At 42.3% G+C, this 25,568-nt stretch overlaps 1 protein-coding gene across 1 annotated transcript in view; it reads right to left on the bottom strand.

The window, feature by feature from the left end:
- Nucleotides 1-794: 794 nt before the first annotated feature.
- Nucleotides 795-25,568, bottom strand: part of PGR (progesterone receptor) — a 164,431-nt gene continuing 139,657 nt past the window's right edge. Inside the window, 5 exon segments of the mRNA XM_030200227.1 lie at nt 795-1,100; nt 8,608-8,765; nt 22,252-22,317; nt 22,320-22,343; nt 22,346-22,379. Coding sequence (XP_030056087.1) covers nt 945-1,100; nt 8,608-8,765; nt 22,252-22,317; nt 22,320-22,343; nt 22,346-22,379 — 438 coding nt within the window. The 3' untranslated portion in view covers nt 795-944.

The following is a 25,568-nucleotide window of genomic DNA, read 5'->3' on the forward strand; positions in this document are numbered from 1 at the left end:
ACATGCCCAAAACCCACGCCTACACTACCACAATCCATTTTTCAACGCACCTTAGTAAAAGGACCCCTAATTTTGGCAATCACTGTGTGATAACAGCAAAACCTTACTACGCTTTCGTGAAGCAAGGCCTCAGTGCTTACTCCAGGAAAATCTCTCCCTATTTAAGATATTGATGTTGTATGTAGAGAATCTGTGTTTCCTATATGGTAATTCTCTGTGAAGAGACAGTAAAATACAGGAAGGAAAGGAAGTACTGTCTACAGCTGTAACAACTCTGTGTTTGCTGAGTTTTTAAATGGAAAGCACAAATTGATTCCAAAGGCAAACAGCGCAAAAGCCACACCGATCAGGATGAAAAACAGACAGATTTAAAAATGTGACTTCCGTTCATAATAGAGGCATGCAATTCCATGATGACTGATCAAAGTTCATCAGTAATTATCTTGAAGTATTTATTCTTGCAAATTGATAAGAAACAGCATTTTGGGCTTACAAAATTATAAATTATAATTTTATATGGAAAGAAACTGGTGCCTGACAATATATAGACCTTGCATTTTTAGAATGTTTGAGCTGGCTGGTTTTCCTTGTAGACACAACAAATGGATAAACTTGACTTTTTTTTTACATCAGTCACTCAGCATTTACATTACAAGTGCAAAACATGAGATCTTTCTAGCAGAACAAACGAAGCGAAACTTTGACAATGCAATCCCGACTTTGTGGGCCTTTTACAAAGGCGGGCTAGCATTTTTAGCACACGTTAAAAATAATTGTGAGCTAAGCACTAGAGATGCCCATAAATTCCTATGGGCGCCTCTAGCATTTAGCACACGCTAAAAACGCTACCATGCCTTTGTAAAAGACCCTTCTTTGACTTAAACAACAGGCACATGCGCACGCAAATACAAAAGGCCTTTTCTGAAAATGTGAAAAGAGGATGTTCACTTCTTGTGAAAGATGAGAGGTTTTACCATCCCCGCCAGGATCTTGGGCAACTGGGCAGCAATGACTTCTGACATCATTTCTGGAAATTCAACGCTGAGTGAGCGGGACTGCAGAAACGTGTTCAGGCAGAAGAGGTGGAGCTGCTTTACAAGCTGTGTGGGGGTTTTCAAAAAAAAAGTTGTATAAGACAGTGCTATGTTATGTTACAGAAGACTTCTATTCCGCAGATATCTGAACAGTTCTATGTGGATTACAAAATTTAAAAAAATAACTGATGAACCAACAATCTCTTAATACCCAACACAATCTAATTTTTAAGCAGTAGAAATTTGTTAAATAAAAATGTTTTTAAGGTCTTACTAAATATCAGATAATTTGTAACTGAACGAATCTGCAAAGGCAGTGAATTCCTAACTGAGACTACTTGATATTTAAATGAAGAATCAAACATTTTTCGCAAATTAATCTGCCTTACTGGTGGAAAACGAAACAACATCTTATTATGAGTCCTATAAATAGGACCTTTGGGAAGAAATGTAATTCAATCACATAAATAGGACAGAGTGTCACTGTTTATTTATTAGCATTTATTTACCACCTTTTTGAAGGAATTCACTCAAGGCGGTGTACAGCAAAAATAAGTCAAACATAAGCAATAGACAATTACAGCAGTAAAAATATTCCAACAACAATACAAACTATGGCATAGTATACTACTTACAATGTCAACACAATAGTGGCGTTCCTAGGGGGGCTGACACCCGGGGCAGATCGCCGATGCACCCCGCCCCCCCTTTGTGCAGCGCGACCCCCCCCCGCGAAAGAACCCCCCCCAGGTGCACGCCGCTGGGGGGTGTCACGCGCGCCTGTCCTTCGTTCGTTCCATGCTCCCTCTGCCCCGGAACAGGAATGTTACGGGGCAGAGGGAGCATGGAACGAATGAAGGTCAGGCGTGCGCGGCACCCCCCCAGTGGTGTGCACCCGGGGCGGACTGCACCTACCGCCCGCCCTTGGTAAGCCACTGCACAATAGACAATAAAACATTTTAATAGACAGCGTAAGATGGAACATACAGATAGATAAAATAGAATAAAAGGAGGACCAGTTTAAAGAAGGTTGCAAATGAGGTCAGAAATGCTTGAACATTATTATGTTAGCTAGGGTAGGAGTGGATATTCATGTCCTGCTATAGTATGTACAGCCAATGTCATTTACATCTTCCATTAAAGGCCTGGTTGAAGAGCCAAGTTTTCATTTGCTTCCTGAAGAAGAGATAGTCTTGTGTTAAGCGAAGCCTTTCAGGGAGTGCATTCCAGAGTGTGGGGGCAACTCCAGAGAAGGCTCCTTTGCGGCTATCACATCCTGTGAGGTCCTTTGTGAAGAGGAGCTAGGATCTGAAACAGCTGGAGCTATAAGAGATCCGATAGCCCATTATATACTCATCTGATGCCTCTTTGTTCTTTAGAATATTTTTGTAAGAATATTTTATTGTATTCACATTCATTACCACTTGTACTTGTTTTCCCCTTCCCCCCTTTTCCCTGTATAGATCTAGTGGGTTTTCCCCCTTTTTGTTTTTTCATTATTTGAGTTTCTGCCAGATACTTGTGACATGGATTGGCCACTGTTCTGACCCAATGTGGCTATTCTTATGTTTTAATCATTTCAACCTTGTTTATAGAATTGCTCTGATATAATCCAAATAATATACCCGACTGCATGGAAGTAAAGAGTAACAAAGGTGGTACCTCATTATTGGACTATGTTTATAACTTGATTTTGGGAGCTATGGTCCCTTCATTGTCTGTGCTGAATTAGCAAGGAAGATTCCTGGATATAACGGTAAATTAAAGGTTGTATTACTATGATGGTGTTTTGGTATAAACTCATCTCTCTATCTCTCTCAGTGGCGTTCCTAGGGGGGCTGACACCCGGGGCGGATCGCCAATGCGCCCCGCCCCCGGGTGCAGCGCCCCCCCCCCCGGATGCAGCGCGACCCCCCCTGGCAAAAGGACACCCCCCCTGTGAAAGAACCCCCCTGCCCGGGTGCACGCCGCTGGGGGTGCCGCGCGCGCCTGTCCGTCGTTCGTTCCATGCTCCCTCTGCCCCGGAACAGGAAGTAACCTGTTCCAGGGCAGAGGGAGCATGGAACGAACGATGGAGAGACGCACGGGCACCCCCCCCCAGCGGCGTGCACCCGGGACGGACCGCCCCCACCGCCCCCCCTAGGAACGCCACTGCTCTCTCTTCTCCATTTTTTCACTCCTCTGGAAACATAATCATCACTGTAATAATATGTATGAATTTGCAAGTAAACTTCAGAATTTCAAAATGCATCCATTTTAATAAAAATACAGTAATTAATTTTTAAGTGTACCCCTGTCTGGGTTCTTTGTAGGTTCTGTCTTTGCATTTTCCACTAAAGCAGACAAAATAAGCAGCAGAGATGCTTTAAATAGCATGGTTGAAACACCAGCCCTGTGGGGATATTTTTTTTTTTAATTTCATCTGCTTAAATTTAAGGAGGAATTTTTGTAAGCAACACATAATCGCTATAAAGTTTGAATTCCATCTCATGAATTCATTTCAGCAAATAATGGGGTTCATTTCCAAAAGAGAAAATGTCTCAAAAATTGCATAAAGTGGCATTTGGACATTTTTCTCTGACAAACGTCCAAATCGCAATTTTGAAGACTCGGATTTAAGACATTTTTCTGTGCATCCAAATCACAAGGAGGTTTGTTGAGGGCGGGATTTGGTTGTTCCCAAAACTTTCTCCCGTAATGGAACAAAGTACTGATTTGAAAATGGCCATGTTTGCTACGGAATTCTTGCATGCTTTTCATAAATCGTCCAAAATCGGATTTAGATATCAATGAAACATCTTAACACACAGCATGGTGTGTAAGCAAAGGTAGAACACTTAGGTAAGACAGAGTTACAAGAGTTATAAATAAAGGGAGGGGGGAGGGTAAATTTAAAAAAGTTGAATGTGAAGTCAGAAGGGTGCATGAATATAAAACTCAGTTGGGGTAGGAGTGATTAAGCAAGTCCTGCTACAGTATGTGCAGTAGGTGTTGGCCTTTGTGTGTGTGTGCAACCAGCAAATGAATTGCCTATTCCATTAAAGGCTTGGGAGAAGAGCCAAGCTTTCACATGCTTCCTGAAGTAGAGGTGGAGGGGCAATTCTGAAATGATGTCTCAGTCCAAATTTGAACATTTTGCTTCAAACATCCATAATTCAAAGGGGGAATATAACCATTTTCAATGGCTATTTACTAGATGTTTTTGTGCTCTGTGCGTTTCTCATTTGGCCCATTTTTGAAAAAAAACCCAGTTATGTTGAGCAAAGCCTTTCAGTGAGTGTATTCCAGAGTATGGGGGCTACTCCGGAGAAGGCTCACTGGCAGGTATCATCACATCATGTGATGTCCTTTGGAGAGAGTGTGGTTACGGACACTCCTTGGGAGGATCTTAGTGACCTTGGAGGTGTGTAGCGGGAGATCCTATTCCTCTAGTACTCTGGCATATTTTCTCTAAGGACCTTGAAGATCAGGCATAGAGCTTTAAATTCACCTCTCCCCCCCCCCCCCCAATACTTCAATCTCTTGACGATTTCATCCTGATACCTTCCCAGTTCCCAATCTCTTAAAAATGCAGAAAGCCTCCCTGGAACCCCCCATTCTTCCTATCTTTGTATTTATTTATTTAGGGTGGAACTATTGCCACCATTCTATTCTCTGGCACCTCTGGCACTTACTGGCTCATTCTTGGGGTCTAGTAGGGAGGGGTTGGAGTGAGTCCAAATAGCTTCTACCCTGATGGTTCCCTTACTGAAATTGGCACTTCCTAGTCTTGAAGTACTAGAGCTATAAGTCAAGCCGCCAAAGAAGGGAGCTATGAATTTAAAATATACTCACTGTAGCATTGCTAAATGTCCTCCAAAAACTGTAGCACTGCATCAACAGTAATAGAAATCTTACAACTGAAGTATCGTATTAAATGCATGTGTGGGCATGAGTTCTACAGAGATTGATATTGTCTTCATACAAAGCAGAAGATCTGCATAGCCTGTCCTTCTTAGCACATTCAGTAGGTTGATGAATAACGAAAATTTAAATAGAGTGCCCTCAAAATAGTCTACACAATACCTCAGGAATTTGTTAGAAATGCTTCTGCCTGTGAACCTATATGCGGAATACTAGGACACAGTATTGCTGCACAGTAAACACACCACCATTAGCCCTCGTTGCAGGAGAATAAAGACCACCTTCCCTTCTACTAGAGCAGTGGGTCACAAACTTGTTCTCAGGTCCCTGGACACAGGTGCGTGTTCAGGAAGTTCATAATAATTATGAATGAGAAATTTGCATACACGGAGGCGTATGTTGAAAGCATAAAGGAGGGGCATTTTTGATATGATGTCTAAGTCGGACTTTGGACATTTTGCGCTAATAGTCCCAAATCAAAATTGCAAATGTAACCATTTTCGAAAATAAAAAATGTCTACTTTTTTTTTTAAATACCATTTCGAACAAGGTTTTGTGCTTTATGTGTTTATCTTTCTAGGCCGTTTTTGAAAAACAAAAATGCACAAAATCAAGTCATTGGGATGTAGGAGGGGAAAGTATTGGAGCTATGGACTGCTCCCAGGTACACATCTCACTGTTACTCCCTTATCTTGTCTGCTGAGCCCTCCAAAACCCACCCCAAACCCACTACCCCAACTGCACAATAGCCCTTATGGGTGAAGGGGGCACCTATATTTGGGTACAGTGGGTTTTTAGTGAGTTTTGGAGAGCTCACAGTTTCCACCACAAGTGTAACAGGTAGGGGGAAGTATGGGCCTGGGTCCACCTGTCTACAGTGCACTGCCCATACCACTAGACTACTCCAGGAATCTGAATGCTGCTCTAATGGACCTTGTTACAACATCTGAGTCTGTCATAGAGGCTGGTGAGTACTATTTTTATTCACATTTTTTGGGGGTGGGAGGGGGGGTCAATGACCACTGAGAGAGTAAGGGGGGGTCATCCATAAATCCCTCCAGTGGTTATCTGCTCATTTAAGGCATTTTTTGTGTCTTATTCATCAGAAAAACAGGTCTAGACATTTTAGCTTTGATCCATTATGGCTGTAAAACGTCCAAGTGTTAGGCACATCCTAATCCCACCTACAAAACACACTTGATGTGCCCCCTTGTGATTTGGATGCACTGCAGACAAATTGCATAGATAAACATCTGCAAAACAGGTTTCAAAAATACCGATTTGAACGCTTTGACAAGAAATTGGCCAGAAATTGGGAAGAATATACCGCTCTGACTTTTTGGACGCTTTTCTCTTTCGAAAATGAGCCCCGTGGAGGGGCATAATCAAAACAGGCGCCCACGTTTTCCTGAGGGCGTCCTCGCAAAATGTCCCCATGAAGGGGCGGGGAAACCCGTATTATCGAAACAAGATGGGTGTCCATCTTTCGTTTCGATAATACGTTTGGGGACGCTCAAATCTCAACATTTAATTCAACATTTGAGATGGTCATCCACGGTTTTCGCCGATAATGGAAACCAATGACGCCCATCTCAGAAACAACCAAATCCAAGCCATTTGGCCTTGGGAGGAGCCAGCATTCATGGTGCACTGGTCCCTCTCACATGCCAGGACACCAACCAGGCACCCTAGGGGGCACTGCATTGGACTTCAGAAATTGCTTCCAGGTGTATAGCTCCCTTACCTTGTGTGCTGAGCCCCCCAACCCCCCCCCCCAAAACCCACTCACCACAACTGTACAACATTACCATAGCCCTAAGGGGTGAAGGGGGGCACCTACGTGTGGGTACAGTGGGTTTCTGGTGGGTTTTGAAGGGCTCACATTTACCACCACAAGTGTAACAGGTAGGGGGTGGAAGGGCCTTGGTCCGCCTGCCTGAAGTGCACTGCAATACACACTAAAACTGCTCCAGGGACCTGCATACTGCTGTAATGGAGCTGGGTATGACATTTGAGGCTGGCAAAAAACATTTTTAAAGTTTTTTTTTAGGGTGGGAGGGGGATAGTGACCACTGCGGGAGTAAGGGGAGGTCATCCCCGATTACCTCCGGTGGTCATCTGGTCAGTTCAGGCACCTTTTTGAGGCTTAGTCGTAAGAAAAAACGGACCAAATAAAGTCGGTCAAGTGTTCATCAGGGACTCCCTTCTTTTTTCCATTATCGGCCGAGGATGCCCATGTGTTAAGCACACCCCAGTCCCACCTTCGCTATGCTTCCAACACCCCCCCCCCCCCCCGGGAACTTTGGTTGTCCCTGTGATGGAAAGCAGTTGGGGATGCCCAAAATCGGCTTTCGTTTATGCAGATTTGGGCGACCCTGGGAGAAGGACACCCATCTTCTGATTTGTGTCGAAAGATGAGCGTCCTTCTCTTTCGAAAATAAGCCTGCTAGTAACCTATGGAACTTTGTAAGTCTAAGTGCTTTGAAAATGAGCCCCGTGGAGGGCATAATTGAACGGGGGCGACCATCTCTAAGGTCGGCCACATAAAGTGGCATACCCGATCGTATTATCAAAACAAGATGGCCGGCCATCTTTCGTTTCGATAATACGATTGGGGCCGGCCAAATCTCAACATTTGTGACGGTGTTAGAGATGGCTGGCGTTAGAGATGGCCGCCATTGGTTTTTGCCGATAATGGAAACTAATGGCTGCCATCTCGAACCCGGCCAAATCCAAGCCATTTGGTCGTGGGAGGAGCCGGCATTTGTAGTGCACTGGTCCCCCTCACATGCCAGGACACCAACCGGGCACCCTAGGGGGCACTGCAGCGGACTTCATAAAATGATCCCAGGTACATAGCTCCCTTACCTTGGGTGCTGAGCCCCCCAAATCCACTCCCCACAACTGTACAACACTACCATAGCCCTTAAGGATGAAGGAGGGCACCTACATGTGGGTACAGTGGGTTTTGGGGGGGGTGTAGGGCTCCCATTTCCCACCACAAGTGTAACAGGTAGGGGGGGGTGGGCCTGGGTCTGCCTGCCTGAAGTGCACTGCACCCACTAATAACTGCTCCAGGGACCTGCATAGTGCTGTCATGGAGCTGGGTATGACATTAGAGGCTGGCATAGAGGTTGGCAAAAAATGTTTTTTATTTGTTTTTTTTGGGTGGGAAGGGGTTGGTGACCACTGGGGGAGTAAGGGGAGGTCATCCCCCATTCCCTCTGGTGGTTATTTGGTCAGTTGGGGCACCTTTTTGAGGCTTGGTCGTAAAAAAAAAAAAAGGACCAAGTAAAGTCGGCAAAATGCTCGTCATGGCCGGCTTTCTTTTTTCCATTATCAGCGGAAGCTGACCATCTCTTAACCACGCCCCCATCCCACCTTCGGTACACTGCCGACACGCCCCCTTAAACTTTGGCCGGCTCCGTGACGGAAAGCAGTTCAAGCCAAAATCGGCTTTTGATTATACCGATTTGGCCGGCTTTAGGAGGCCGGCAATCTTCCGATTTGTGTCGGAAGATGGCCGGCCTTCTCATTCGAAAATAAACAGGATAGTCTCCTATGTATATCAAGTTATCTCATTGTAGATATTTCTGAAAGCTTGACAGGCTGTGGGGACTTGAGATAGGTTTAAAAATTGTTGTATGTAATAAAAAAAGAGAAGTCTTACTTCATGCATGGAATCCATGAGTTTGGTGAGCTGATAGAACCGTTGGGAGCTAGCCACAACTCCTTTGTGCTTCAAACCAATGGCTCTGGCCAACTCTCTAATGTAATTAGCTCTCATCTCATCGAAGTGGGTTTGGTTTCTGAGACCTTCCAAAGGAACTTAAAATAAAGAGAACACTTTCATCATCAGAATTGAGCAATCTTTTAAGAAATACAGCTAGTTGGTGACACAGTGATAGCATCCTAGACTCTTTTCTAGCTCTGAGTATTTTGGATGTCCCCATGGAATGGTGCTATAGAATTTGCACTTGGAGCTCCTGTAAAATAATATTCAGGCTATTATGTATACAGAGAGGTGCTATTCAGTCTAAGAGCACTCTTATACTACTCTGTGGTGTGCCCTGTCCAGCATGCATTTGCATGCTAGCAGGCCCCCTAGTCCCCCTCCCAATGCAGCAGACCCCCCCCCCCCCAGAGGCCCCAAATCGACACCCCTCCAGCGACATGGGGACTGGAGGTCTGGTGGACCTCCAGTCACCCTGACCCCCCCCCCCGACACAGGTTCAGGAGGGGTTAGAGATCTGGTGGGTCTCCAACTCCCCTAACCCCCCCCCCCCCTGGCATCCCCGCCCTTTAATGCAGCCCTGGTGGCCCAGTGGGCCACGAGTCAATTCCCTCCCCACCCCCTACCTTGTGTGATTGTCAGAACATATTTCTTTGCTTTGACTGCAACTCCTCTTGGTTGTCCCCAAATGCCTCCATCATGGGACAGACTAAGTTATCTTAATCAATTTAGCCATGTCCCAGGATATATCCAGGCCTCTCTCTAGCAGGATAAATTTTGTGTGGGCAACTATTTGCCTGGACAAAATCTATACAGTAAGTAGAGAGGAAATTTCAGATGCTCAAGTTTGTTTGACAAACTCCAAAAGTATTTAGTGCCAAAAATATTTCTCTGTCAGTTTCAATCACTACTGCTGTATTTGAACAATTATCAGTCTCTGTTGATGAACCCTTAACTCATCTATTATATTAAATGATATGTAGCTTCATTTTGCAAAGGATATTGAAGTAGAAATTGGGTTGCCTAGGTTGGCAAGTTCACACTGCATCTAGTATTTTACTAAAGGCTCTGCTAAACATTGAGGGGCCCTTTTACTAAGCCTTGTAAGCATCTACGTGCGCCCAATGTACCAAAATGGAATTATCACCTGGCTACTGTGTGGCTCTTGTAGTAATTTCATTTTTGGTGTGCATCCGATATGCACGTCCAAAAAATCATTTTTATTTTCATACACACGTATTGGACGCATGCCAAGTGGCATTTGACGAGTATAAGTCATCCCAGTTACCGTGTGAGACTTTACTGCTAGGTCAATGGCTGGCGATAAGGTCTCAGACCCAAAATGGACGTGTGCCAATTTTGATTTTGCCACATGTCCATTTTCTGCAAAAGTTTTTAAAAGGCATTGTTTGCAGGCGTGCTGAAAAATGGATCTGCGTATGCCCAAAACACACGCCTACACTACCGAAGGCCATTTTTCAGTGCACCTTAGTAAAAGGACCCCTGAGTCTTTTGTAAAATATGTATAAGGATACTGGCAAATAAACCTGTCTTTGCCGGTACATAGAGTGGGAGCATTGATATCAGAAAGCTACAAATCCTACATGTCAATATTGGTGAATACATGTATAAGTGCCAATTTTCAGCACCTATACCTGAAATCACCAACAATTTTATATTAAAAAACTGTATTCCTGAAAAGTATCTGTCTATATATAGCGGCACCAACTAGTGAACCAAGTCCTGAATGTATGCTGAAAAAATGTACTGGGATGCTAAGTCCCTTGATCACTCATTTGTAGCCAATGCTGAAAGGAGTGCTTTGCTGAAACGTATGCATGCTTTGGAGGAATAGCAAAAGCCGATGGGGGAATTCTTTAAACTAGACATGCATTTCTACTGTAAAATGGGAAGTACATCTCATGTTACAATAGAAATGCAGTCATAAATTTGTTTGGGCAAGCCAAAAATTGTATAAGTACATATATAATTGGTATGGGCAAACATAAAATGTGGTTTGTGCATGCCAAAAATTATATAAGAACATATATAGTTTTTGGCTTGCCCAAACTAAGCCCCTTTTAAACCTGTGCATACAAACACATCTACACACGTAAGTAATGCCATTCTGAAATCTTCATTTACACATGTATGCAATATACATGCGGAAATGCTACTATTCATAGGTGTAGATGCCATGTAAACCTTCTAAACTGACCAACAAAATATCTTACATAGAAGACTCAAGGATGAAAGGAAACACAGAGGGGAGACTTGATAATGTTCTATTTCTTCAGATGCAGAAAGAATATGCGTCGGTTGTGTATTTTGGGGGCAGATGGAAGTATAATGACAGTAAATAAAGTGTTCTTCTCTAGTGTTCAAAGGAGCTAGAAAAATGTACTGACAAGACAGCAGATGAGATCTGGATTAGAGGTGCATAGAAAAGGCTACTTAGGGAAATGCAAAGAAGTGCAGAGTTATGCACTTAGGGCCCCTTTTACCAAGCTGCGGGAAAAGGGGGCCGGCGCTGGTGCGTGTTTTACACGCATACCGAGGCCCCCTTTTACCACAGCTGGTAAAAGGGAAATCTCACTTTCCTAAAGGACATGGCCATGCAGGAAGCAAAGCACTTGGCATGTGGCCATTTCGGGGGGAGCCCTTATCACCACACATTGAGGTGGTGGTAAGGGCTCCCACATTAACACGGCGATAATTACCACTGGGTACACTCTGGTGCTACAAAAGAAATAAAAATATTTTTTGTAGCACCAGAAATGACGGCGCACTAGGGTGGGATGTACCACCGAGCTGCTGCAGTAGCCCAGTGGTACTTCCTGTATAGTGAGTGGTAAGCACACATTGGGATTACCACAACTTAGTAAAAGGAGCCCTTAAGGAGTAGAAATCCAAGGGAGCAATATGTGCTAGAAGATGAGAGGCTGAAATGCACAGGCAGGGAGAGGGACCTTGGGTTAATAGTATCTGAGGATATGAAAGTGACAAAACAGTGTGACAAGGTATTGGCCATAGCCAGAAGGATGTTAGGCTGTATAGAGAGAGACATAACCAGCAGAAGAAAGGAGGTGTTGATGCCCCTGTACAAGTCGTTGGTGAGGCCCCACTTGGAGTATTGTGTTGTGTTCAATTTTGGAGGTCGTATCTTGCTAAGGATGTAAAAAGACTTGAAGCAGTCCAGAGGAAGGTGACAAAAATGGTATAGAGCTTGTGCCAAAAGACATGTGAGAAGAGACTAGAAGACCTGAATATGTATACCCTAGAGGAAAGAAGGGACAGGGGAGATAAGATACAGACATTTAAATACTTCAGAGGTATTAATATAGAAATTAATATTTTCCAGAGAACGGAAAACAGTAAAACTAGAAGACATGAATTTATGTTGCGGGGTGGTAGACTTAGGAGTAAATGTCAGGAAATTGTTTTATAAGGAGAGGGTGGTTGATGGTTGTAATGCACAACTCAATTGGTTAACAAGCCCATCAGCACTGATAATTGGATGTTAACATGCAATTATTGGCACTAATTGGCACAAATTAGAATTTGCATGCACTACTCACTAAGCGTATTCTATAAAATAGTTCAAGTAAATTTTACCACACAGATCTCAAAAGGCGGTGTGACCATGGGAGGGCCATGGGCGGGTCATGGACATTCCTAGAATTTTCATGCAATGCTATAGAATAACTTGTTCCATGCCTAAAGTTAAGCGTGGGCATTTACACCAGCTTTTCATTGAAGTAAATGGCTGCACCTAAATTTTAGTTGCATTAACGGTGCTATGCGTATTCTATAAAATGTGCCTAACTTTAGGTGTGGTTTATAGAATATGCATAGGCACGTTTTAACTTTTTTTGGCACCAAATATAGAATTTAGTCTACTATGGTGTGAATTCTATAAATGACACCTAAAAAAAATCATTAAAAATAACCTGCTTAAGTGCTATTCTATAAGCCACAAGGTTTATAGAATACTGCTTTAGCATAGGGGTCACATGTAAATTTAGGCACATTCATTTGCACCAATGCAGAAATTGAAGTGTTTTCTATAGAATATACTTTAATTGAGGTATATTTTATAGAATAAGCCGAGCACCGATCCATGTGACTAAATTTAGTTGTGGTAAATTATACCAAGTAAAACCTGGTGTAAATCCCAATACCCCAAATTAGGCGCAGAGCAGGTGCATTCAATAACATGAACAGATTTTAGAAATGCCTATGACCCACCCATACCACCCAAACCTCCTATGCATCCAGTTTCTCATTTTTGGGCAGCCAGCTTTGGAATGGTCTACCAAGATCCATCCGAACAATTAACGATTATCTACCCTTCAGAAAAATGTTGAAGACACACCTCTTCAAGCAAGCTTACCCTAATGGCCCAACCTAACCTTTTAAGCCCACCCACACATCTCCTGCTCTGAAGATGATTATACCTTAATCCATGTCTCCCAAACTCCTTATACTCATACCCCAGTCTTCTCTTCTCCATCTCCCTACATCATACCCCTCCCAATCTCTTTCCTTTTGCCTATCATACCTTGTTTACCTTTCCATGTTCAATTCACATATTCTTAAAACCCTACTATTACTATGTTTATTACAATTTATAATATTCTCCTTACAATACTTTGTAATTCTATTTACTATGTAAGCCACATTGAACCTGCTATGGGTGGGAAAGCGAGGGGTACAAATGTAATAAATAATAATAATACATACCATGCCCACTTTCAACTATGCATCTTATATTTACACATACCACATTAAAGAATATGCTTAGCAAGTAGTGTGCATAAATTCTAATTAATACCAATTAGTGTTGAAAAATTGGTTGTTAACATCCAATTGTAAGTACTGATTAGCTTGTTAACTAATTAAGTTATGCTCATTGTTATGGAACACACTTCGATTTCCATGCAGAAATCTCAGTGTGATATATAGAATCCCAGGGTATGGGGTGAATTCTATATATTAGGCACAGCAAGCAGAAAAGACCTCTATGTGGAGAGTGGAGAGTACAATCAAACAAGGGAGTAGAGGCTGGCCAAAGGACAATCCAACACAGGAGGTGGTACTTAAAAAACACTTTATTTGCTTCTTCGAAAAAGGGACCTGACATGATCCGTGTTTTGGCATCATAAAATGCCTGCCTCAGGGGTCACAAGGATTTCTGAACAAACCAAGCTGCCCAAAGGCATCCGCTCAGGAAAAATGCCAGCGTTACCTGAAGGAGTCATGCCTAAAGTTAGGTGCGGTTTATAGAATAGTGATTATACCCGGGAATCGCATGTAACTTTAGGCATGGCCATTTGCACCAACTGAAACGTGATGCATATGTATGCACCTAAATTAGGCGCATATACCTCCTCATTCTATAACAATGCACGTATATGTATGGAATGCACCCATTCCACCCATAACCCTCCCATTTCTGCATCCCCTTTTTCAACTTGTGTGTAAAATTTAGGCATGTATCAATTAAACTAATTAGTGCCAACAATTGCTTATTAAAAAGCCAATTATTAGCACTAATTAGCTTGTTAATTAAATTCCATGGGGGGGCACTAGGCATATAGGTGTGAGTATTGTTTAGTATACTCCTAAATAATGCCTTAGCATGAACTTATGATAGATTTCTAAGTAAAACAGTCTGCTCTGCATCAACACACACCGCATTCACACTTATGGAAACTTTGGAAACAAACATTTTTTTTAAAATTTATATTTATAACGATTGAAATTACATACAAGTGACACTTGAGTAATGAAATACAGAGAAAATAGGAATAACAAAAAAAAAGCAGTAGAAAGAAAATAATCACCAGCTCTCTTCCTTAGACCTCCAAAAAAAAAAGAGTTGGGGGAAGTGAGATAAGGATGAGGAGATCAAAATAAGGTAAAAAAAAAAAGAGAGAGAGAATATAAGACCCAGTTAAACCCACACTTTTTTTTTTAGCTTTAATCAGTTGTTTCTCTCAGTCCACCGGAAAGTTTCTTCATATCCAAAAAAAGTTTGCAATTGTTCTGGTACAAAAAAAACCATACTTGCTACCCAAATAGCGGACTAAACATTTACATGGCTATGCAACTAAAAACGATGCACCCAGAGTGCTTGTCTCCTCTCTAAGAGCCAAGAAACAAACATTTTTAAATATCTTACTTCAGTCAATCAGAGAACACAGACAAACCCTCACTAATTACAGAATAAAGGACCAAAAATTAGAAAAGGAAAGAAAAATCACATTCTTTATAAGCAGCATAGCACAGGAGAAATAAAAATAATAATGCATTCTTTACTGTAGGAAGCAAAATGCAAGCTTACTTTCTACCCCAAAATAAAACCCACAAATAAATGATCTGGATACCCATGAAATGTTAAAAATTTGTGGGAACAGTGTCTCCAGCCACAGGGTTTATATATATTCTGCAAAGACGTGCCATGTTCATTAGGTGGGTATTTACCGAATACCAATTAGACAACATACTAGCGTATATGTGTGTAAGTAGACACATACTCATCATCTATACGTTAATATTCCAAACATTTACACCTGTTACAAAAATAAAGCACCACTCTTACCGTTCAGTAAATCCAGACTGCCCCAATTTGACTGCCCCTATCGGACTGACCGTTCACTTGTCTTCTAGATTGTAAGCTCTTTGAGCAGGGACTGTCCTTCTATGTTAAATTGTACAGCGCTGCGTAACCCTAGTAGCGCTTTAGAAATGTTAAGTAGTACTAGTAGTAGTACTTGCCTTACCAGGTCCATCAATCTGAGTGCAGGTAAATCAGGGGAAGGGTGGGGGAACACAACAGAGCTGATCAGCATTACCCCACACCCCTTAGCACTAACACCAACATCCATTTAGGGAAATAAATAAAATCCGGATACCCCAGATCTAGTCTATATAACCTTAAATCAGGCTTCAATAAAGAATCAGACTTTTAACCAGTCAGCCACATCCTTGAATCTCTATAGTACTAATTAGTTCTAAATCATATTCATTATGTTATTTGAAGAGGCTGGTTATAGGGACTCTCTGTATTCATGCAGAGATGTTTTCACCTAGTAAAGAGCCACCAAAACAGACATCATGTTATTAGAATCAGCTGCTCAATAATCAGATTTACTATTTATAGGTACAATTTATTTTAAAAACATTAATTAGGTTGAAAGCTGGGAGCATTTGACATTTTTTTGTTTTTCTGCATGTACATCCAAAGAAAAAGATGATAATGGGAGCTTGCTCCTTTTGTTTTGTAGAATGCAGTGGTATATTATAAAATGCACTTTTTTTATTACTACTATTTCACAGAGAGCTATTAAACAATGAGGGAAGGGCTTCCTATATGCAGAAGTGCTGCCCAGAGGAAGTCTAAATGTGCCAACATTGCCCAGTTCAGCACACTATTAGCTGTCAAGTTCATACAAAGTTACTTATGTTCAGTGGAAAATAAATCTGTTGACTCAGGCTACTTGTATTTTTATTTTTTATTTATTTATTTGTAGCCCAAATTTTCCCACATATTTGCAGGCTCAATGCGGCTTACATTGTACCGGAAGGCGTTTGCCGGCTCCGGTGAGAGCAGATACAAAGTATGTGAATATTCCATCACTGTTCCATTATTTCTGCCAAGTATTGCATATTATGGGCATTTGCTTTACATTTTTGATTGTTTTAATTCATTTATCCAGATCTTACATTGTTTTTTAAACCAAAAGACAAATCTTAAGGGTTGTTGAACTGTGTTGTTCTGACTTTACTTGTTTTGGACTGCTTTGGGTCCTACTGATCTGCACATTTGCTGTCTAGAATTTTGGAAGATGGAAATGAGAAAATAAAAATTGGGTTTTGGATGTACTCTGTATAAGTAGTTGTTTACTTTTGCAATGTGTGTGTATGGATGACTGTTCTGGTGTGTGTATGTGATAATGTTTGAATAACTGTCTATACATATGGCTATGATTTCTGAACATGCAGAATCATTAAAGGACAGACTTTTAAATGCCCAGTTGAATATATATGCTAATCTCAAACATGTTTCAGATATATCCACCTACTTGCTCCCATGGTGTTGCTGAATTATAACATTCTGTCTCACTGTATTTTCAAATGTCAGCCACATTGAACTCAAGCTTGCATGGGATAATGTGGGATATAAATATTTTTTAAAAATCCTTTATCCTCCACATTTTAAGGCACTGCCTATCCAACTGGATGGTGATGTCACAAGGAAAACAACTATGATCCAGTGAAGACTAACTCAAAATAACCTGTTTCTTAGCTGGGCTCTAGTATTACAATATTTAAAATGCAATCATAGAATGCCTTTGTGGTTATATTCAGTAGAGGAGTGTGGTAGCCGTGTTAGTCCACTCTTAAGGTTATCAATAGAAATCAAACAAAATAAAACATGGAAAAGAAAATAAGATGATACCTTTTTTATTGGACATAACTTAATACATTTCTTGATTAGCTTTCGAAGGTTGCTCTTCTTCCTCAGATCGGAAATAAGTTATATTCACTAATATGATTGAAGGGGGGCAGACTCAAGAAAAATGTCAGGAAGTATTTTTTTACAGAGAGAGTAGTGGATGCTTGGAATGCTCTCCCGCGGGAGGTGGTGGAAATGAAAACAGTAACGGAATTCAAACATGCGTGGGATAAACATAAAGGAACCCTGTTCAGAAGGAATGGATCCTAAGGAGCTTAGCCGAGATTGGGTGGCAGAGCCAGTGGCGGGAGGCGGGGATGGTGCTGGGCAGACTTATACGGTCTGTGCCAGAGCCGGTGGTGGGAGGCGGGACTGGTGGTTGGGAGGCGGGGATAGTGTTGGGCAGACTTATATGGTCTGTGCCAGAACCAGTGGTGGGAGGCGGGGCTGGTGGTTGGGAGGCAGGGATAGTGCTGGGCAGACTTATACGGTCTGCGCCCTGAAAAGGACAGGTACAAATCAAGGTAAGGTATACACAAAAAGTAGCACATATGAGTTTATCTTGTTGGGCAGACTGGATGGACCATGCAGGTCTTTTTCTGCCGTCATCTACTATGTTACTATGTTACTATAAGTTAGTTAAACAATTAACTAGCTTTCTTGAAAGGATTTTATATAACCTTTGGATACATGACTAGGAACATAAGCATATACTAATATCACAATTCCTCTTGCACAGCCACAAAACAGCCTTTTAGGGTGGATAGTGTTTTATTATCGACCATTTAGAAGAGACAAGAGTCTTTAGTTTTGGCACAGTATGTCAGCACAAGAACAAAATATAAGAAAACCAATGGACTGCATGAACGACTTACAGCCTATTTAGTTATGTTTAAATAAATGAGAGATCTGCATGAAACAAAATATTTATTTTTATTTTGACTTATAAAACTGCTTATGCCTGAAATATGCACAAAACTGAATAATCCATTTGTGTATTTAAAATGTAAATTTATAGGGGGCATGTCAAGTTGGTGGCACACTGCTGATTGTGGTTAGACTCTCTCGCTGGCTGCTCTGAACTAAAACTTTCCCCCAGATCCGATGCCTCATACTAAACGCAAGGGGATAGTTAAGGCTGGTTCCTCGATGGCCAGAACCTCCTCACCTCAGCAGTTGTCCATTGAAAGGTTTGCCACGAGAGCCCCTACCCAGAATGCTGGGAGGAGCCCTGCTGTTGCTCCTGGTGGAGGAGACCCCGGAGACTTGGGGGCTAGATGTTACTCTTTCTTCTTGGCTCTCAACCCACCGCCTCTCCCCGAAGGACGTTTGTCTCAATGGAGGCCTCCTGAACTTGAAGAAGTTGAGGGCAGAACTGTAGCGAGGGGAGCTGACACCCAGGGCGGGTCGCCGCTGCGCCCCCCCCCCCCCGGGTGCAGCACGGAGCACCCTCCTCCCGCTGGAGTGCACCCCCCCCGGAGCACATACCTGCGGAGAGGGATGGGCGGGAGGGCCAATACGCCCCGACTGCACGTTGCTGGGGTGTGTCGGCTCCGCGCTGGTTCACTGCTCTCTCTGTCCCGGAACAGGAAGTAACCTGTTCCGGGGCAGATAGGGCAGTGCACCAGCGCGGAGCCGACACCCCCCAGCGGCGTGCACCCGGGGCGGACCCCCCCCGTCCCCCTTCCTACACCACTGGTTGAGGGAAGACCTCCGGATCGAGGAACTGAGAAAACAGAACCCCAGGGCGATCTGAGGCCTGTTTGTGCTTCGACTGAGCATGTACCACCACTTAAACAGCCAGAGTTGGTAATGTTGGAGAGCATTTAGGAAGGTCTCCAACAGTTGGATAATACAGTGGCCAGTTTTACAACTGAAGTTTCAACTTTAGTGAGCACTGTTGATATTTTAGCTAATTCATTAGAAGCCATAAAGATGGAATTTAACACTCAAATGAATAAAATTAAAGACGATGTAAAGAACTTACAAGACTGCTCCGCAATGGTGGTAAAAGATAAAACTATAATACACCGAAAGATTGAATAGATAGAAAATTACAATCGTAGATTAAATCTTTGTTTCCTGAATTTTCCAAAATCTCTGGGCATTAGCCCTTTGGAAGTGTTTAAGAAATATCTGCTTGAAGTCTTGAAATTTACTCCAGAAACTATTCCACCGATAAATCGGATATATTATGTACCTAATAAGAGAATCTCGGAGAACTCTTTGGAAATGATTGGTTAAGAAAAGAAAGATTCATTAAATATATCTGAACTTTTAGAAACATCACTATCAGTAGATTTGGAAAAGTTGGCCTTATTGGTTTTATTTGTGTTCGAGCAAGACTTGGAAACGGTGAAAAGGCTATCCCTCCGAAATTTGCAAACATTGTTTTATGATAAAAAAGTCTGGATATTTCCAGATGTTACAAAGCAAACACAAGATAGGAGGAAAGCATTTCTGGCTTTAAGAATGGACACTTTGGCATTGGGGGCTTCTTTGTATCTTAATTATCCATGCAAATGTGTTGTTAAGTATATTGGGATAAAATATGTCTTTTTTCTTCCAGAACAATTACATGCCTTCATAGATTTAAAAAAGATCCACACAGAATTACCCACAGTTGAGAATAAATAATAAGGGGAGGGTAATAGCGTGTTATAGCATTATTTATGAAATAATATTTTGAGTCTTATCTCCTGAGTTATATGTTACACAGGTCCCCTTAAATTGTGGTCTAAAAGAAGATTAACCATTTGCCTTTTCTTTGTATTATTGGATGTAATTTTTTTTTACCTCTCTGAATTGCCTCTTCAAGTGTTAAGACTTGTAAATTGACTATATACTAATAAATAATAATTTAAAAAATGTAAATTTATGCAAAACAGATGAATAGAAGACGTAATTCTACCTGTCCCAATGAAAGGAGAGTTTAATTTTACTTTCATTTAATTTCAATATATTCCATCTTTATAACACCAGGCTTCCCAAGGCAGATTACAACAACAGTTAAGATGAACCCAATCAGGAAACAGGATATCCTCACTGAAATTTGGCCATCTGTATTGTATAGAGAAGTGTAGAAAAATGAGCACAAAATATGGAGTTTATAACTGCTGTTTCCACCAGCCACAATAATTTTAAGCTGTTGATATTCAATTTGTATTTCATGATATTTATATCTACATATGGGAACCTTTCAAATAAATAAATAAAAAGCTGTCAAATAAGTTTTAAAAAATCTTTTGTCCTCCACCCTTTAAGGCACTGCCTATCCAACTGGAACAGCTTTTGACATTTTATAGATGGACAATACATAGGCAGTCCTATTTTTTGTAATAAACTTTTCCTATTGTTTTGGGTGGCTTCAGCCCAAATAATGGGCTAGATAGGCTCATACAGTTTCCTGTTTTCACTGATCTAACCACCTTCTCTCCCTCCCACCTCCCCAACCCAACCCAGCAAAGTAACATTTCTTTACTGGATCCAGCACCCTTCCCTCTCCCTCCCTGCAGTTTTCCTACCTTGCTGTGCACTGCACCCCTGCCCCCAACTGTCCACAGATGCTCCTGATGCAAGTGTCTCCCCTTTTCTCTCCCCTTGGTCCTTCCTTCCATTTCATTTCCACAGCGGCACCACAGTGATTGCAGCAGGACAGACAGCAGAGCTGCCTCGGCGCCTCGGCCTTCCCTGGAACATACCCTGCCCTACTCTTCTCTGAAGTAAATTCCTGTTTCCGCGAGGGCAGGTGAAAATGAAGTTACAGAGGAGGGTGGGGTATGCTCCAGGGATGGCCAAGGCTCCGAGGCAGCTCTGCTGTCTGTCCTGCTTCAATCACTGTGGTGCCACTGTGGAAACGAAGTGGAAGGACCACAGGGAGAAAGAAGGGGAGATGTTACATTGGGAGCATCTGTGGACAGTCGAGAGCAGGGGTGCAGTGCACAGACATGCAGGCACCTGACTGGCCATCGTTGCTGGGGGGCTGAGACAGCAATGTGGGGGCCTAGGTCACCGAGGCCCCCTGTAGCTATGCCACTGCCCAGACTTATGCCTGCTGAAAGTTCGTGTAAATGCTGGAGCCCAAATTAGGCACACTGAGGCAGTATTCTAGAACTATACGCCTCAGTGTTCCTATTAGGAACTCCCTGACACACCCATGGCCATGCCCCCTTTTCAGTTACCCACTAGTAGAGTTAGGCGCCATGCCTTATAGATTACTGTGCAGCCAGATGCGCGTGCAAATTTTAATAAGTGCCAATTAGCATCAATAATTGTTTGTTGGCACCCAATTATTGATGGTTAAGAGCTCATTAGCCAATTAATTTGTGCACACATCTCAGCAGCATGCCCAAATTTGGGAATCATATATTGAATCCAGGGGAAGGTGTGTACTTTCCTTTATAGAACAGGCACCAAAGAGGCATTCACCAAGCATCTAAACATAGACACACTGGGCCTAATATTCAGACTGCGGGAGTTATCCAGGTTGACTCCTGTGGTCGGGCACTGAACCCATATATTCAATGCCAGGTCATTTCCGTTGACCCATATGAATAAGCCGGACGTTTTTGACTGGTTTTAATTTAACCAGTGAAGCTGATAGTCACGCTAACCGGTTAAGTTGAAACCACCAAAGATAGGCTTGCTATTTCGATAGTTGAATTTGGCCGCCAAATTTAGCTGGCGATGCACTGAATATTAACAGATAGCCGGGTTAAATCACGCGATATAACCGGGCTATCCGCTAGCACGAACCAGCAATATTCACGGAGATAACCAATGATCTCCTGCTGAACATGCTCCTGGCTGGATAAATGGGTTTTAAATATTGGGCAGAGACTTTATAGAACTGACCCCAATGTCCACAAATGTTAAAATTGTGTTCTGTGCATTTATTTTACTCCCCCATGAGCACTTCTATTTGATGCAGTTGCAAGCAGGTGCATTGTGAACCCCCTGCATATCATTCAGTCTTTCTGTTGAAAGCAGTTGTCAAACAGATCAATTCAGCTGGGTCAGTGAATATCAGAACCGTTCTCCACATAAGTTGACATTTTTAATAAAAACATTGCTGTCTTCTGAGTAACAAGGGGGGGGGGGGGGGAATATTTATAACTTACTTGTATTGAGTAGTAATAATGCTTTCATGCAGAGGAATTCCTCATGGGTAACTTGCAGCTTAACAATTCCTGTGGGAGCTGCCACATTGTTGGCAAAGAGAATAGAAAGGTGTTTCTTTCATCCGTGTCTAAAAAAAAGCAAGAATACTTCAGCAAGTACCTTCTATCATCATTACTCATGCATCGTGATGTCAACTGAACCAAAGAAAGATTATTTTTATATATTTTTTAAAATATATATTTCAGCTCAATAATCAAAGGGGGTTATACATTTAGTGCAGCTGCTAAACATATACAATCTCTATCTGTCCATTTTAGCAGCACTGTACAGGCAGTTCAAGAATGCGTTAAGTGGCAAGATAATTGGAGTGGGGAGGGATAGCCTAATGTTAGGGAGAAGGGATATGGGACTTGATATACCGCCTTGCTGAGGTTTATGCAACTACATGCAAAGTGGATTACATATAGTTCAGGTACTTATTTGTACCAGGGCAATGGAGGGATTAAGTGACTTGCCCAGAGTCACAAGGAGCTGCAGTGGGAATTGAGCTCAGTTCCCCAGATCAAAGTCCACTGCACTAACCACTAGACTACTAAGCTCAGTGGGCTGAGAACACAGGGAACTAGGTCCAATTCCCACTGCAGCTTCTTGTGATTTAGGGCCAGTAACCTACCGCAAACCCTCCATCACCTCAGGTAACTTAGATTGTGAGTCTACAAGGGACAGAGAGAATACCTGTGTATAATATATGGAAACTGCTTTGGTTGTACCACAGAAAGGTAGTATATCAAATCCATGACCCTTTACTTACCATGCTATAAAGCAGGGCTTCTCAACCCAGTCCTTGGGCACACCAAGTCCCATCAGGTTTTCTGGATATTCACAATGGATGTGCATGAGATTGGCATGCACTTCCTCCTTGGTATGCAAGTCTATCTATCTCATGCATATTCATAATGGATATCCTGAAAACCCAGTGGGACTTAGTGTTCCCCGAGCATCAGGTTGAGAAGCCCTGCTAGAAAGTAGCATATTAATGCATGGGAACATACAGATGGGCGGAGCATGGGCATGTCTCCCACTTATGTGTGTAACACACAGATTGCTGTAAGTTATGCACATGACGTAGCACTCAGACGTGCTCAGTTACCCCTGCCATTAGTAAGGTAGTATATCTAACTTTGTGTGCACCAATGGAGGTTTATAACTGCATTCTATAGTCAGGGCCCGTCTTAGCAATTGTGGGGCCCTGTGCAGACCACTTAGGTGGGGCTCCCTGCCCCACCTAGCCCCACCACTTGTTGACAAGATGCATTTAAACTTTTAAAATTTCAAATAAAGACAATCAAGCAAAACTTGTACAGAAAAACTAATTCAAATATGCACAATGCTATCATAGAAACCTTGGGTTTAAAAAGCAAAAGTAGGGTGCAGGTAAGGACTAGATAAATTAATTAAAACAAATCCGCTTAATATGTAATACTTGGCAGCAATAATGAAACAGTAATTGAATATTCACATGGCTGCCTGAGCCAACAGTCTCTGCAGCCATTTTTAAAGAGCGATGCGGCAACAAGGCATCAGTGCCGGCAGCGGGCAGGAAAGACTGGGGATCTTTCCTGCCCTGAAGACTCCACTACACCACCAGGCGGCCGCGGGTATGTGCCCGGGAGGACACCCTGCAGCTTGGGGAGGGGAGGCAAGGAGTCAGATCGCGGCAGTGGTGGAGAGCAGGAGGGAGCGCCACGGGGCCCCACGAGGCGCGGGGCCCTGTGCGACTGCTCCTCTCGCCCCTGCATAAGACCGGCCCTGTCTATAGTGGTATCTGTGCACACAGCTGATATTATAGAATTGGCACTCAGCGTGCACCTTTGGAGCACCTAAACTTGGCACCCAGTTATAAAATTGCTGAAAAATCTTACAGACTGCCTTAACCAAACAGCGCTGGGGTGCAGTAACATAGTGATATAGGCCCCGATATTCAGACTGTGAGAGATAGCCACTGAACCCGGATATTCAATGCTGGGATGCTTCCGGTAACCAGCATTGAATATCCAAGGTTTTTTTCTGGCTGGTTTGAAGATAATCGGCCATGTTGATATTGAGACATAGCCGGTTATCTTTAAACCCGTCAAAGATTTACCAGGGTTTGACATACCCAAATATGACCGCCAAACCCTGTTAAAAAATTGGCGGATAGAAGGTTATATCGCGTGATATAACCGGCTATCCACCAGCCACTAACCACGGATATTTAGCAGAGGATAGCCAGTTATCTTCTGCTGAATATCAGCGGATAGCCGGTTAAGCGCTATTTAACCAGTCAGCATCTGTTCTGACCTGTTAAATAGCACTAAATATTGGGCAGATAGTGAATGTTGGCAGATGAAGACCTGCACAATCCATCCAATCTGCCCAACAAGGTGACCAGAGCTGTACCCGCTACTCCATGCAAGTTACACTCCTTCATGATTATACGCTGGGATGGCAAACGGAGATGTCAGCAATTCTCTACCATGCCAGCTACACATAGGCAGTTCTATATGATACAATCTTGGAAACCAGTACCACAACAGCATGTCAGTAGTCAAAAGTGGGTTTATTATATGGCTGCAGCATAGTAACATTCATTATAACTACATGATTTAACCTGCAATCCAACAATATTTTATTTATTATTTATTACTGATTTTATGTACCACCTAATTTGATAAGCAGGTCAAGGTGGTTAACAAAATTAATTTAAAATAAATTAAAAATAAACAGAAAACACCACCAGTAATAAAATAGGAAAAGTAAGCAAACACACAAACAAGATAAAATCTAAATTCCAGGCATCCAGTTATACCATCAGTCCAAAGCTCAAGCCCTAAATGCCTATTTAAAGAAATACATTTTCAACAGAACCTTCAACTCTTTGAAGGAATGTTCAGAATGAATGATTGAGAGTAAGTCATTTCACAATTTGGGTTCTAGAAAATAAAATCTGAATGCCTTGTTGCTAACGTAACATTTTACTCACTGATGTCCGCCTTAACATATCTCCCCTCCTCCATGGCGACACACACACAACACCTGCACTCATATCAAATGATATGCACGTGATATAAAACAATATTAAGTCACTGTGGTGACTTAATATTGTTTTATTAACACTGTGTGCATTAACTCTTAATATTAACACAGTGGTGCATATCATTTGATCAGCAGTAAAAAGTCAAATTGATTTTACTTAGTTACATTTGCTCAGGGGCCCTTTTACTAAGTGGTAGTAAGCCCATCACAGGCTTATCGTGTGCCAATCTGGAGCTACCAC

The sequence above is a fragment of the Microcaecilia unicolor genome, chromosome 4 (assembly GCF_901765095.1).
Source record: "Microcaecilia unicolor chromosome 4, aMicUni1.1, whole genome shotgun sequence".
Taxonomy (NCBI): Eukaryota; Metazoa; Chordata; class Amphibia; order Gymnophiona; family Siphonopidae; genus Microcaecilia; species Microcaecilia unicolor.